The 15293-nt window shown below is 39.6% G+C and overlaps 1 protein-coding gene across 3 annotated transcripts in view; it reads right to left on the bottom strand.

Moving 5' to 3' along the window:
• The window catches only part of epb41l5 (erythrocyte membrane protein band 4.1 like 5), a 43776-nt gene that overhangs the window by 14549 nt on the left and 13934 nt on the right, over nucleotides 1-15293 (bottom strand). For all 3 annotated transcript variants that reach the window (XM_037789315.1, XM_037789316.1, XM_037789317.1), the window contains exons 8-16: nucleotides 14983-15103; nucleotides 14624-14711; nucleotides 14338-14426; nucleotides 14152-14221; nucleotides 11497-11666; nucleotides 9833-9939; nucleotides 9332-9350; nucleotides 8299-8344; nucleotides 7257-7372 (exon numbers count right to left, since the gene is read on the bottom strand). In XM_037789315.1, the coding sequence (XP_037645243.1) occupies nucleotides 7257-7372; nucleotides 8299-8344; nucleotides 9332-9350; nucleotides 9833-9939; nucleotides 11497-11666; nucleotides 14152-14221; nucleotides 14338-14426; nucleotides 14624-14711; nucleotides 14983-15103 (826 nt within the window). The remainder of the gene's footprint in view (nucleotides 1-7256; nucleotides 7373-8298; nucleotides 8345-9331; nucleotides 9351-9832; nucleotides 9940-11496; nucleotides 11667-14151; nucleotides 14222-14337; nucleotides 14427-14623; nucleotides 14712-14982; nucleotides 15104-15293) is intronic.

Below are 15293 nucleotides of genomic sequence, written 5' to 3'. Positions count from 1 at the left end.
AATTCAAGTGTTAAATTACACAGCTGTAAAACTTACCTGCGGCATCCATAAGACATGAATGGACTCTGCAAAGATGTCAAAACTGGCCCATGATGATATGTCAGAGGACATTTTAGAATAACTTCCCACAAACGACAACAAAAAAATATAATAGGATGTCCATTTAGGCCCCTGTATTTGGGAAAAATATCTGGAAGCCTCTGGCACAAGCAAACCATGTAGGTTCAGAGGTGCTCCAGGGTGTTTGGCAAGTATAGCCAGGCATCCACAGCACTTAGAATTTAAAGAAAAAGTAATACAAGAAAGTCAAAGACAGTTACTGTTATTTCCACCAGAAAGATATGAGACCTGTGTGTCCAAAGAGGGAAGCTCTTAAAATAAATAACCCTGCTGAAAAGAGGTAAAGAAGCATGATTCAGTTCATGGAAATAAGTCTTCAAAGCAAGCAATAACTTTTGTGGGGAAAAAAAACCTGTGGTGTAATATTCTAAGAATTTGAAGCGACCTGAAGCAAGAACATTTGATACGTGGATTTTGGTAGAAGCTCTTCCAGCAGCCTCGTAATTCCCTCATATTTCTGTAGCCTGAAGACACAGTGAAACATGAGGAAGTGTATATATTACTGTATAATACTGCCTGAGAGAACAGGAGCTAAAGCACAACACACACAAAGATGAAGAAGTAAAGAAAAATACAATGCTTCGTCTTAGGACTCAAACCAAATGTACAGAAACACTCCCACATGTTAAGTAATCCATGAAGGAAGCAGTGAGGATCCTCATGTGGGCTGTAAACACAATGCGTTGTATTGTATTTACACTGAAATACGACACAGATTTCATTGGGAGATGATAAGAAGAAGCATTACAGTTACAGCTAATATCTTGTCATGTTCCATCCTAAAAGTAGCCTGGTGTATAGTATTCCTTTGTCACTGTGCTTCATAGTCAACAGCAACAATTTTACCAACCCACTAGTTTGTGGCTAGTGTTATTTAAAATCATATTTATTATGTTTTTGACAGCTAAGGTAAAACTTCAGCGACAGCAAAATAAGATACAAAATACTGACCAAAAGCCCAACAGCCTGGTAGTGCTTCTCTAACAGTGTGTATACTGTAGTGTGATAAAAGTGATGAAACACATGTAAAACTATATCTTGTGTATCAAGAGTAATCCTGTCTTTATTCTCTGAAATGATTTTAAACATACAGTTCAGAAAGATACACATCCTTTGGTCAAAGTTATGTTGTAAACATTCAACTAAGAAATAATATTAAGAAATCATCTTCATTGGTTGAACTGTGCAAGGAACCGTTGTACAGTAGTGTATTCGAGGTGTAGGTACTGTAAGCATTCAGTGATTATCAGTTAAATCAACTATAAATATATCAGCCAAACCCAGCATTAGCTTGCTGGTTGGGTCATTTCATAATAACCCTCCCAGCTGTCCCTACACCACTGCAGCAGTGTTCACAAAACAAATAAACAGATAAACAATTTACATTCGATTTACATTCACATTTTGATGGAACTATGCTTGTTGGATAACTCGCCAGAAGTTGGATGAGAAGGTCATTATCAATTTAATTTCGGAAAGCACATTGCTATTGAGTGAGAGACAATTTTGTTCCGCTCATTTTCTGTAACCAGTTGAGCATTAAAGCATGGTGGAATTAGCAAGATAGCTAACTAATGGACAGCTGGCTACTTAACTAGCGTGTTATTTCCACTATGCTTTAATGCTACACTGGTAGTCCGTCCGGTCTCTTCCTGGCAAGCTGCGACCACACTTTACAGCCCCACTGACACGTTATCACCATAACGACTAACAACAATCGACATTTTCTTTTGTACTAGTCAGATGACCACAGAAAACAGTTCAATGTCTGTTCTACTCCTTTTCTATTTCTATGGTCCAGGGTATGTTTAGGGACAAACAGCTAACTCCCAACAGAAGACCAAAAAGCATCTTCCAACATTTCTAAAATATGTTCAACACACAAGCAACAATGTGCAAATATAACAGATTCAGATTTTTTTGACCTGCTTCTATTTTTCGTTCTAAGCTAGGCTAACGACCTCAGACAAATCTCTACAGAGAAGAGATAGATATTGACCTTATTAAAGCTGCAACAATTAATTGAGTAGTTGTCAACTATCAAATTAATCGCCAACTATTTTGATAATCGATTAATCTGTTTGAGTAATTTTTTAAGAAAACAAAAAGTATAAATTCTCTGATTCCAGCTTCTTAAATATGAATATTTTCTGGTTTCTTTACTCCCCTATGACAGTAAACTGAATATCTTTGGGTTGTGGACAAATCAAGACATTTAAGGATTTCATTAGGAAATACTGAATGACCATGTGCACCATTTTCTGACATTTTATAGAGCAAACAACTAATCGATTAATTGAGAAAATAAGCAACAGATTAATCGACAATGAAGATAATCGTTAGTTGCAGCCCTAGACCTTCTCATCCAAATACTTTTTTGAAACAGAGCAGCAGATCCACGAAATGTGCAGAACAGATTAAATACGAAATAGATAAAATCATATAAAATCATTTGATAGAACTAATTAATACAGCGACAGTGTAAAAAACAGAAAACTAATTTTGAGAGAATGACATTGGGAGCAGAAGAGGACTTAGTTAAACCCTCCAGGCAGAAACTGTGTGACTTATTGTTTCCTTGCTGAGTCGAGAGTGGAGTCGCATTCCTAAGCCTCACATTGATACCATCTCACCCCGGCTAGCCAGTTTCGCCATGAGGTCAAGAGTGAAGGACAGAGGAAGGAAACAAGAGAGGAGAGACAGAAAGAAAGTGTACAGTAAAAGGTAACAAAATGGAGAAAATGGGAGAGAAAAGAGGGGGAAAGGAGCTGATAACTTTTAAGAACTCTCACCGGAGCAAGGGTCGGGGATAAGTGGAGGGAACTGACTGAAACATTGAGAAGAAAAGGGCAGAATAAGTGTGATGGCAAGCTTGGAGAGGTGTCAGTCTGTTACCAGACGGATTATGTGATACTTGGAATATTTCTGTTAATAAGGCACATCCGCATTCACACCAAATGTGTCCTTCCATGTGGTCCAGTCACTACCACAAATACCAGACGTTTTTTTTCATGGATGAGTCACTGTTGAGCCATTTCCATTTATTAGTGTGCTGTCCAATTCATGTCAGTACAGAGGGTGAGACCGTTGTCAGCTCCTCGGATCTGTCCCGACTCCTCGTGGGGAGCTTACATGAGCAGGAAGGGTGGAGGGAAGAGGAGACCTGAGGAGGACATGGTGGAAGGGGACAAACAGGAAGGGGGATGTAAAGACACAGGGAGTGAGTGAGTGAGGGGGAGTGTAGGTAAGTAAACTAAAAGCGAGACTAGCGGGGGAGAGGAAGGGAAGCATTGAATGAAAACAGCAAAGAGAGGGAGATTGTATGCAAATGAATGAAGGAGAGAGATAACATAGAGAGACAGCTAGTTTAACAGGTATAAAGAAAAATAGGAATAGGGGAGGAGCAGAGCAGAATTTGAGGCAGCTGATAACACGAGTCTGCGAGAAAAAGAGCGTGATTCTTTGGAGTGTATGACTTGACATGTAGGCTAACTTTGTAGTCTGCCCTTACATAAAGGCCCAGACACACCGAGCCGACATCAAAGAAATAGAGGTGATGAAGACCGAGTGTTGTGTCACCTCACGTCGCTTTTGTCTTGGCCCACAAGTTGCACTTGATCACACCGCAAAGATTACAGTCGACAGCAAGTTAGCACGTACGTTCTGCATCTGCGTGAGTGGAAATAACTCTCCACACCAGCAGGTGGTGATAATCTGTATTCGTCATTCAAAATGAGAAACCGGAAGACAGAGGACGGCGGATATAGAAGCCGTTGTTATGATACATACATGAAATAAATTTGCTTGCTTTCCTCACTTCCATTTCTCTTCTCGTGCACTGATTTGTTTAAGCTGAACAGCCAATCAGAGTGATTTTTCTCACTGACGAGCTCCGTCGCCGATTCAACATGCTGAATCGGCCAAAAAACCTCAGACACGGGCAGACTAGAGCCGATGGTGCAGGACACACCTCAAAAACTAAACCGTAAGACGCTCACTAACGGCCTAAAACTGTCCAATGGATGACTGTAGGCTTGGTGTGTCAGGGCCTTATAAGTAAACAGGGTTTCTTGAGGATTTCTACAGTCGTGCTCAGAGCTCCGTTTTATTTTGTCATAGGAAATCATTTGATTTTAAACTACGGCTTGGCAAGAGAAATCATGCTACTGATAGTGTTATTTTAGTGAATGCAAAACAACATGATTAAATAAATAAGGCGTTCATGGTCGTGATAAGTCCAACACTGACATGATACTGAATAAGACATGCAACTTATGGTACATTGCATCTGCTACACCGTACACTAGTGTACATTTAAGTGTACTGTGACAAGTGTTGTGACATGTACACTTGAGTTAAGTGAAGTGGACTGGATGTCTCTGGAGCGTCAGTGACCTGGCTTTGCACCTCCAGCGGCTGAGGTCTGATGGCTTGTGTCAAATGTGCGTTTATATATTCAGTTCTGGAGGCTCCGAGCCGGAAGCCGTTATTCGTGATGACAGCTCCACTAGGAGCACGAGAGGCAAGGGGGCAGACGGTTTCCCATCACCACTGTAACACGATGAACTTTGACTAGATATACAGTGGATGAACTTCTATTGACCTTTTATATTTTCCATATACTCTCTTGTTAGCGATGGAGGATAAAATGTGATGAATTTCTTCCAATGGCATTAATCTAAGAGTAGGGTTTACGTTAGCCGGCATATGCCGTTTTTTTTTGCCGGTATCTTGTGTAGTTGACCAGCAGATGAAATTATCAACGGCCAAAATGTCCGTTGGGAAATTTGCTTTCCAGCACAAAGTGAATAGAGTACGTTTTAAAGGACATTGCGGGAAAGAAAATTGAAAAATAAGCATTTACTGCCTTTTAGGGTTTATTGTTTACCCTTCAAGCAACAAAGTCTGAAAGACGAGGATACAGCAGCATAATTAGTGTGATAGGTCATCACTCTGTCGATGCACTGGCCCTGTCCAAGGTCACGTCTGTGCATCCTGTTTTTCAGGGTAATAAATGAAGAAAAAAAGGCCTCTGCTCTAATGCCACGCAATCCTCTTAGTACAACTGACCAGAAATTTGCTTTACTAGAAACAGGATCAGACTGAGCTGCAAATCTGAATGAGCTTTGTTCCCCACAAGCCAGCGTAGTCTGATCAGGAAGTAAGAGTGCCTACTTTACAGTGGAAGAAATAAAAACATGAAGGCATTTTTTCTTCCCGTCTCACAACTAAAAACCTGAAACGTTTTTTTTGTTAAGTCCCTAGCATCACTAATTCTGTTGGCCATAAGCTGACTGGCAACTTCCACTCATCCTCAGATATTGTTATAATATTTTGTGAACAATTTTACAATTAAAAATTATAAATAAGGGTTTATATATTAGTAGGTGGTTCACAGGATGCACAGCATGACATTAGATGACAGAAAGTAAAGTCCTCTACACACTGGATTGCAGCGAAGTCTTGAACAGAACAGATCCAAAGCTGAAATCACATCACTGATTCATGATGCCAAAAACTAGATCCCAGCACAGACAGCACCCCAAATCACCACATAGTTTCCTGCACCGATTAGGTTGGCATTTCATGCTGATCGAAAGTAGACAGACAGCAAATCACAGGAGATAATTCCATCGCAAGAAAACCCTTCTCCAAAGCCAAAAATCAGAAAGCCCGCCACTGCACAGCGATTGATTGGTTAAAGCCGGAGCAATGGCAAGGTTTAGAGTTTGATCGTACCTACCTGGCCTGCCTCCACACAAGACCAATTATGTCCTCAGTACATGTTAATACTGGAACACACAGGGGGACATTGCAGGTTTATATGAGAGGAGGGCGCATACATATTTGTATGTACATTTGCTTGTTCATTCACACACACGTTTCACACAACACATGAAAATGAATCCAGAAATACCAGATTTATCCTAGACAAAAGAAGCAGACCTATAGTATATTTATACACACTGCTCAGAGGCAGCAACTCTGACAGAATACTGAGAGACAAAAATACAGCATAACAGAGGACATAATGAGCTATGAGATTTAAACCCACAAAAAAACATTAAAAAATATATTACAGGTGGTATTGAGAAGAAGTCCGCTGAGTACTAGGACAGTTATATCAAATTAAAGGCAGGAGAAATGCTTACAGGAGTATGTCTACCTCTTCAACTACTCACTGCCCGTCCCTGTTGGCCACTCACTCTCAGTTTGCTACCTATCTAACTGCAGGCCACCTTTTTGAGCTTGAATCCGCCACCTGCTTGAATATTGTACTACTGCATTATAGTCTTGTGGTATGTGAACTCTACTAAGAGACATAAATGCATGTAGGGCAGCAACCAACGAATATTTTCATTGTCAATTAATCTGTGGATTATTTTCTCAAATATTCAGTCCCAGGATGACGTCCTCAATTTTCTTGTTTGGTTCACAACTCAAAAATATTCAGTTTACTGTCAAAGAGGAGTAAAGAAACCAGAAAATATTCATATTTAAGAAGCTGGAATCAGAGAACTTTGACTTTTTTTTCTTAAAAAATAAATGCTCAACCGATTTATCGATTATTAAAAGAGTTGACAATTAATTTCAGTTGACAACTAACCGATTAATCGTTGCAGCTCTACATGCATGCAGAAACACAAGTAACTACCTCTTTAAGGCCATCGTGTTTCTGAGAACAGCTCCATGTACATGTTACAAGTACACAACCTGTATTTCATCATGCACACTTGCAAACAGAGCAGGAACTTGAAAATAGAAGAGCCAAGTGTATAAAAATACACACAAAAATAATCTCTCTTTACTCCTCCAACCTTCTTTCCTGCCTTCCCTGGTTACAGCAAGACCGGGTCAGTGGATAAGCCCTGTTAAGCCACTCTCATGGCATTAGACCATGAAAAACACACCTAGCTGTCCACCCAAGTCTTCCAGCAACCAACAGGGATCAGTCGGCCCGCCCCAACCATCCCTAACCTGGACTCGTTTCATCATCAGTGAGCAAGCACTGTTGTAACCTGCCACTGGCTTATTAGCATATTTCAACAAATATTGTGTGAAAGGTGAGCTTTAAAAATAAATAAATAAATAGACAGACATTCAAAAGAACTGACTCTGAACTCTCAGGTACCAACCTCCTCTTTTCTCCTCCAGGACTCCTGGGTAGAGCTTCGATTTCCATCGGTGCACAGGCAGACGCAGCTACCGGGCTGACCACAGGCACTCCTGACCAGGCACCTCTGGGAGAAGGCTGGAGGCAGAAAGAAAGAGAGGAAATATATTGGAAGGTATTGAGAATATTGAGCAAAGGAAAAAATACACAGTTGGAATCTTTCATGTCATTGTCAACGCACTGTAATAATCTAAGCTGTTTTATGTTAGCCAACTGTATCTAGTCACACCAACTAACATTTTTTTATGTGAAAACATCAACAATTACTGGTCCTGTATCATTCCCTGTAGTTTGTCAAGTAATGTCAAATTAATTTTATTTGTATAGCCCAATATCAAAAATCACAAGTTTGATTCTTAGTTGATGCTTTGGGTTTCATGTCTGAGTTCAAAACCTGTCTAAGTCTGTTGCTCTGCTCTGTTTTGTTTACCTGTATAATAATAGAGTGCTGCAGGGATGATGTATTTTTGAAGACCAACCAGGAAGTTAGCATTGCACTGATTCCCTCGACAAAAAGCCAAAGAGATTTTTCCATTGGGTTTTGGATTATTGCTGAAAATAAGCTTGTTCAGTAAAATAATCTCCACAAATGAAAACCACTTTTATTATTTTTGAAGCATGAATACAATCGTCAGAAGTAAAAAGCTAACGCTATAAGCTAAAGGCAGACTAGTGTTTGGCGGGATGACGTTTAGTAGTCTCATTTAGCTACTTATTAGCTACTGTCTTTTTTAAGACACATAGAGGCTTCAAAATTCACGAATGGGATATTTACTGACATATTTTATATCGTATAACAAAACGTTAAAATCTCTTCAGCTTGTGTTAACCACAGGCCTTACTTCACCAAAAACCCATTCTAAAAACCCATCGACTTCGAGACGAGGGAACCGCAAGTGCTAAAATGCTAATTCATATCCGGGTTTTAGGACTCATTCCTCTATATGGACTCTATGGAGGAAGGATTAAAATACACACACCGATACACAAGTTTTTCTCCTCACCTTGATGCCTCTGCTGGAGCTGACTCCGTTGCCCGAGGAATGAGGCCTGAGCAAAGAAAGAAATTGAGATTTTATTCAAAGAACAAATAGCAAGCACCTTTAAAGAACTCTTAATAGTGTATAAAGATTCATACTATAAATAACTGAACTGGTTTTCATTGTGGCCTGAACATTTAAGGACACTCAAGATCACTTAAGAAATAAACCAGGGACTATTAAAGTCTCCCACAATGCTTTTCACCGAGCACATTGCTCATGTTAATTTGTCTGAGCAGCCACCATGGCTTTGTATTTTGTGTCTAGCCTTCAGGCTGTGACATATGAACCACATTTTGGGGCAATGCAGAGGTACAATTTAGTAAAATATATGACTATACTTTTTTCCATTATGCTCTTTTTAAAGTCTATTGAAAGTCTACCAGGTTGTCCATGAGTCATTTTGCAAATCCCCATCCTTCTATAAGGCGGCAATGCTGCGTCCTTTTGACACAGCTTTAAATATTGCAAATGCTTTGTTGCCTCAAAAGGACCTGAACTGTCACAGTCTGGGTCTGTCCAATCAAGTGTGACAAACAGTCATAGGAGCGTTTATCATCACAATGCTTTGAGTCAACTGGTCCCATGGCTGCTTAAAACTACCACTGACATCATGTCTTTGGCCTTCACACACACACACACACACACATCCCTGTAACAAAAGGCTACTTCTGCAACAAGATTACAAGTCAAAGCTCATGAATAAGACTATGTGAGTCAGAGCACTTTAAGCAACAGTACTTGATAACTGTAGATATATTTATATGACATTCCCAGTGGAAGGCTTTCCATTGTTGTTATTTATCGTAAATGACACAATGTAAACAGGATAACACAGCAGCGGTGATAGATATTGATAGATAAAATGAGATATAATTTCTACACAAATCCACTGATGTGAATGTGATCACCCTAAATTAAAGCTGTACAACAAGTAGATAAAGTCATTTAATTAGTCAATGGCATAATCACATAGTTTAAATATGAGTGTACTCACTCCTGGTGATGGAACGGTCCTGTAAAACACAACAAACAGACAAGTGTTAGTTCAGATACATTCAAAAGAATATAAACAAATACACATGGGTGCATTTCTATTTCTGCATGCAAGGGCAATGTCTCACAATATACGTATATACATATACTATAGAGCTGCAACAATGTTTCTGGTTTCTTTACTCCTCTATGACAGTAAACTGAATATCTTTGAGTTGTGGACAAAACAAAGCATTTGAGGACGTCGTCTCGGGCTTTGGGAAACACTGATTGACATTTTTTACCATTTTCTGACATTTTATAACCAAACAACTAATCGATTAATCGACAAAATTATCAACAAATTAATTGACAAGTTGCAGCCCTAATATATCATGTACACGTGCTTGCATTTATATTTTCTGCTATGTAATGCATTTTAAGTGTTGATATTGATTGTTATGTATATGGGCAGTATACAGTATTCTCATGTGCTGTGCAGGTGTGTGAGTGTTAGCCTCACCTCTGTGCTGCATGGTTCTTCTGGAGTAACGTCGGCTGGGCCTTCTCTCAAAGGAGGCTGACCGCCTGGCTTTATTGCCCTTGGTTGTCTGGTACTCCGTCTTTCCACTGGTCACACAAACAAACAAAAAAGTATTTTACACTTCTGTTTGTTTCCAACTATACAGTAACCTGATCAATGCAGACCAAACCATTAAATACAAAAGAGACCTTTCCCTAATGATACTTGGATAAATGAAATTGTCCAAAAAAAACAAGAGGCACAGCGGTGACCCCTGCTGAACTCTGGACCCATCCAAGCGATAACCTTCTATTAACAACAAACCCTGTAACCTCTGTGCAAAACCAACATTACTGCCAATGCTTACCCAACTGGGTAATGTTTAAAACACACACAGAAGGGAACGAGCTGCCGACTGCAGCATGTTGACACTGAGTGCCTGTCTTGTACCACTGCAAGTATCTGTGTGTACACACGTGGGCTTTTTTTGTATGTACAGAGAATGATACTGTGCGTCCAACTAGGATTATCTCTGTTGTTAAGTTCAAACACAGTACAGAAACAAACACACTGTTCTCAAAAGTTGTGGCACTTAACTCATCAGCATAACACACTGGAGTGCTCATGCTGACCACACCAGATTTTTTAGATCAACAGGAAGAGACTCGTTAATGTCAAAGTGAACCAACCAACAGTTGGACCTTTCTGATAAAACAATGTACTACAATTGCTTGTAAATCTTGTCTGTTATGCGACTTGACTGAAAGCAGTTGTTGTCACCATTGATTTAGGTGTTATATGAAATGGGGCTGAATACTGGTAGAATCATTTATTTTAGGTTTTATATTTGCACTTAATTTAGATTAAAATAAAGAGATATATTTTTACCTTTCAGTTGATTAGTGGGGAAAAATCAGTGTAGTTTAACAATAAAAACATGAAAAAAATAGCTAGAGCATTAATTGTTTTTGCAGCAGGAAGTTAAGGCTTCTGTCTTTTGCGTCATCACATTGTATGCTCAGGATGACGTCATAAAGTTATGTTAAGTGCGGAACGTAACAAAACTATCAAAATGCCTTTGCACTTGTTCTGCTCATTAAAATGAGCATTTCTCAAAAACTAAAAAGCACAGTTCAAATATCCTATGGAGTGTTAAGAAATATTTTGTTCATGTTTCTACATTTAGAATTTTTTTTTGGATTAGTATGTTTTGTGTATTTATTTAGTAACAATTTTGTATTTTTCTTTTTTAATTTCTAACAATTTCAATATTTTTGTCAATTATAATGGTATACTGATTTATATAATCTTTTAGCTTTGGTTGTACAGATTTTAGGGATATGAAGAATTTGAAGATACTCCAAGAAATGAAATCACAATAAGCAAAAGTACCAATGTAGGCACTGGGGGACCATTTCTATTGCAGAGTTCAAATGGGTAAAACTCATTCCCACCAAAAATCTGCGTAGTAACTGTTGCCATGTCGGGCTTTGCATGCAGAGTTTATTTAGTGAATTTAATATCGCCAGAGAACTTTAAGCCCTGTGTATTTGATACAAAAGGATATTGCAACCTTTGTGTATCAACCCACTCAGCCAAGAAAAAAAGTGCTTCATTCAAAAGCATCTTTAACCCTTTGATCTGCCAGTACATCAGTCTATTACCTGTATCTGAAGCGTGATCCCATGCGTATGAATCCGGAGCGAGCAGAGTTCTTGTGTACCGGCCCTCTCAGCCTGAAGAAAGCATGGTGCTCCACGGCACACTTCCAGAGGTGCTTACAGGCCTTAGGGTGGTCCATCCTGAAGACAAAGGTGTGCTCCTGTTCTTTGCCCTGGGAGGAGATTTGGGTGATACAGAGGAGAGGATAAGTTCTCAATACGGTGATATACTACATGTACTTTACATAGTAGACATCTCCAGTAAGAGTGGAACCTGTAGCCATGGCACGGTGTTTGTCACCCGCCAGTCTTCAGTCCTAGCCAACATATTTTCAGTAAAACAAAGCTCATGTGCTAGCTCTTGCTTATGGAAGGAGACCAATATGTGAAGAATGAATGGCTGCACTACAGTGTACAGGTGCTGCCGCGGTAAATCGGATTTCTCGCTGAGGTATTAAATCTACATGGTGCCCAAAAAGGACCCCTGACTCCAACCTCCAAATAAAAACTGGCACATTTAAAACATAGTTAACTTCAGTATTGCAGGAGTAAAACGATTCTCACAAGCAGATTTTTCTGTGGTAATGATGCAAATAAACAAAAAATCTCAACAACAAGCATGGCTGCCACAGTTAAGTCTGCTTTGTTTGGCATTGTTATTGCTCAACTGACAGTGTGCTAAAATGAAATGTGTTAGTCTTCTCATGCCCCTTTAGGTCTAATCAAAACAGACCTGAGACCTGTAGCAATTTATTGTAGGTAGGACCCGATCACCAGTCAACTAGAAAGCAAAACTTGGATTCAGTAGGGTTCTCTGGTCTTCCCAAAGACCTCTAATAATGACAACAGACGAATTTAATGCCCAAACAGAGAGACGGAAGCACATTCAAGATCACAGACAAACTGTGCAATGTGACAAATACGCTTCTTGATAGATAAATCAAGTATATACACAGTAAGTTCCTGTGGTGAAAAGTCTAGCATACAGCATAGCGTGTTTAGGACAGAGGCAAGAGCTCTGTGTGTGCGTGTGTGTGTGTGCGTGTGTGTGTGTAGGAGTCGGAGAATGGTGCATACCAGAAATACCAGAGGGGGCAGGCTTCTTTATTAACCTCACTCACAGACCTCCAGGATGGACATAAACAGACTCTCCTTCTCTCTCATATACACTCGCCTCTGGCTAGAACAATACTAAGCCTTGTTTCATTTTGAACTGAAACCAGCCTCCTTTAGGGCTCAGGCACAGCTTCAAACAAAAGTTTTATGAGGAATATCCCTTGATTGAACATCTAAAAAAGGTCTAGCATGGTTTGTAAATAATTTTGTCTTCGTCCTGTTAGCATGTGTTAGCACGGCTTGAAGACTTTTCAGTTTGCCGATGGCTTTTAGTAAATAATTTCTTACACTGCACTGTAACTTTTATTCTTGTATTTTATACCTGTGTCTTATACTATTTTACCTTGTTTTTTATTTTCTATTCTCTTGGATTTTAAATGACTGTTTAATTGTATTTAAATGTCCTTTTATAATGTGTTTCTATAGCACTTTGTTTTGATGCTTTTGATGTTTTGAATTGCCTTGCTGCTGAAATGTGCTATATAAATAAACTTGACCTGCATTAAAGTGCAAAGTAAATGGTTAATGGACTTGCATTTATATATTGCCTTTCTAGTCTCCCGACCACTCAAAGCAATTTACACTACATGCCACTATTCACACACACATTCATACAATGATAGCAGAGGCTGCCACAAAATGTGCCAAGAGCTCATCAGGATCTAATCTAAATACTCATTCACACACCGATGGCACAGCCTTTGGGAGCAATTTGGTGTTCAGTATCTTGCCCAAGGACACTTCAACATGCCGACTAGAGGAGCCGGAGATTGAACAGCCAATCTTCTGATTAGTGGACGACCCATCTACTTCCTGAGTCACAGGCTTCTTTAATTGTTTCCTTTTTTTGTATCAAGACAGATGCGATGGGGTCAGTTTTTTTTTTTTTTTACAAGCTGTTCAATCAAATATTTTGCACTTCACAGCGGATGGCAGATGAAGTCAGCTTGTATTCACAGCAGTACTGTGGTTAGATGTTTATCTTGGTTGTGAATGACAGATGGGAACAGCTCACTACACAATCAACAAACAAAAGCTGTATATTTAGACATCATTTTGCATACCTTCACAATGGTCTGAATAATTGGTCCCTTACAAATGGACCCCAGAGAAGGTGACAATGCGGTAGGAGTGATTTGAGAAGCACATTTTAATACTTTTTTTGCCATGACACTGTGTCTCTATCTGTTATTGCCTAACTGCGCCTGCCATCCTCTCCAAAGCCGCAAAGTTAGTAGAGTCTGGTGAGTGTTTGATACCCACATGAGATGGTTGCGTGCTCTTTCAGAGTCATTCACAAGCCCACACCTGCATAAAGTGCTTACGATACCATCTATAATAACTGCAATGAATTGGTAATACATTTAGGTGTGGTATTCATTTGTGTGCTCCGGCTTACAACAGGCACATTCATTCCAATGACAAGGTACCGTATGTGGGGAGCATTGACATCGGGTCATTGATAATGAGACTGGATGCATGTTCTTCATTTTCAACATTCCACTGTATGGTGAGTATGTGAGTGAGTGTGCTCATGTTCACCTGGTCATCGTCCTCCACTACAATAAGCGTCAGTTTGCTCTTCTTGAAATCCAGACAGGTAATCTTGGGCCTATAAAAGTGTTTTTAACAAACACACACAGACGAAAGGAATAATGAAAACTCAAAGGTGTTTCTATAAAGCATTGAAGTAAATATTTCAGTAAATTAGGACATAACCAAGCATACCAGAAGAAGAGCCCTATCTTGGTTTCTCCTTCAAACACCAGAACTCCGGTGGGTGTCAAACCCAGACTGTACTCATTACCATCTCTTGCCTGCAGGGCAGATATAAAGAGTAAAGAAAAAGAAAGAAAGAAGAAAAGACAACGTTATGACCCTTTCACATTTTATGTTCTTATGCACATTCCTTCCACTTCCTCCCCTGCACATTCCTTTCCCTCTTTCATGAAGGGCACTTCCGATTTAGGATATACAGTCTATCAGCTAGTGAGAAAGAGTATGTGTCAGTTACCTTGACCATATGCATGTCCACGCCATACATTTCTAGCCACTTGGCTTTATTCAGGTAGTTAATTTCAGCTTGGGCTGGCATCTGACCTCTGAAGGAGAGGAGGGAAAGAAGGGAGGAGGAGAAACAAAACAGAAAGAAATGTTCGCACGATCAAAAACATAACTGCCGAAATGATGAAAAAGATGTGTTTATGCATTATTGCCAGTAACTGCCCAGGACCACACAGCATACAGATTACAGAATGAAGCACATCCATTTATTATCATAAGATATCTGTGGCCATTTTGTAAAGGCATTCCTTAGTTTAACTGACTGGCTATACAGTATGTGCAGTAGCTAAGTTAACGTGAAACGCTTACCTGCACTCCTTCCATCCGTTGTATATCGCTAGCTCCACGTCCTCAGTCTGGTTGGGGATGAAGCGAAACTCTGACACAAGGTCCAGATTATGTTCTAATGGGTCACAATCACCTAGCTCAGCTGAAAACAAACAGACATGCACACATATCAGTTCACACTCTGAGCAACACGGGTTCAGTGTTCACTAAGTCTGTGACCTTAAAGCCCTGGAATAAGACCCTACGATGAGTGCCTGATACTGTGGCAGTAGGTAATCTTAATGGACAAAATAATAAACAAACTCTCCCTCAATGTCACAGCAAAGATAAAG

The sequence above is a fragment of the Sebastes umbrosus genome, chromosome 13 (genome assembly GCF_015220745.1).
Source record: "Sebastes umbrosus isolate fSebUmb1 chromosome 13, fSebUmb1.pri, whole genome shotgun sequence".
NCBI classification, from domain to species: domain Eukaryota; kingdom Metazoa; phylum Chordata; class Actinopteri; order Perciformes; family Sebastidae; genus Sebastes; species Sebastes umbrosus.
Note: the sequence above shows the minus strand (reverse complement) of the source record. Positions and strands in the feature narration are given on the sequence as shown.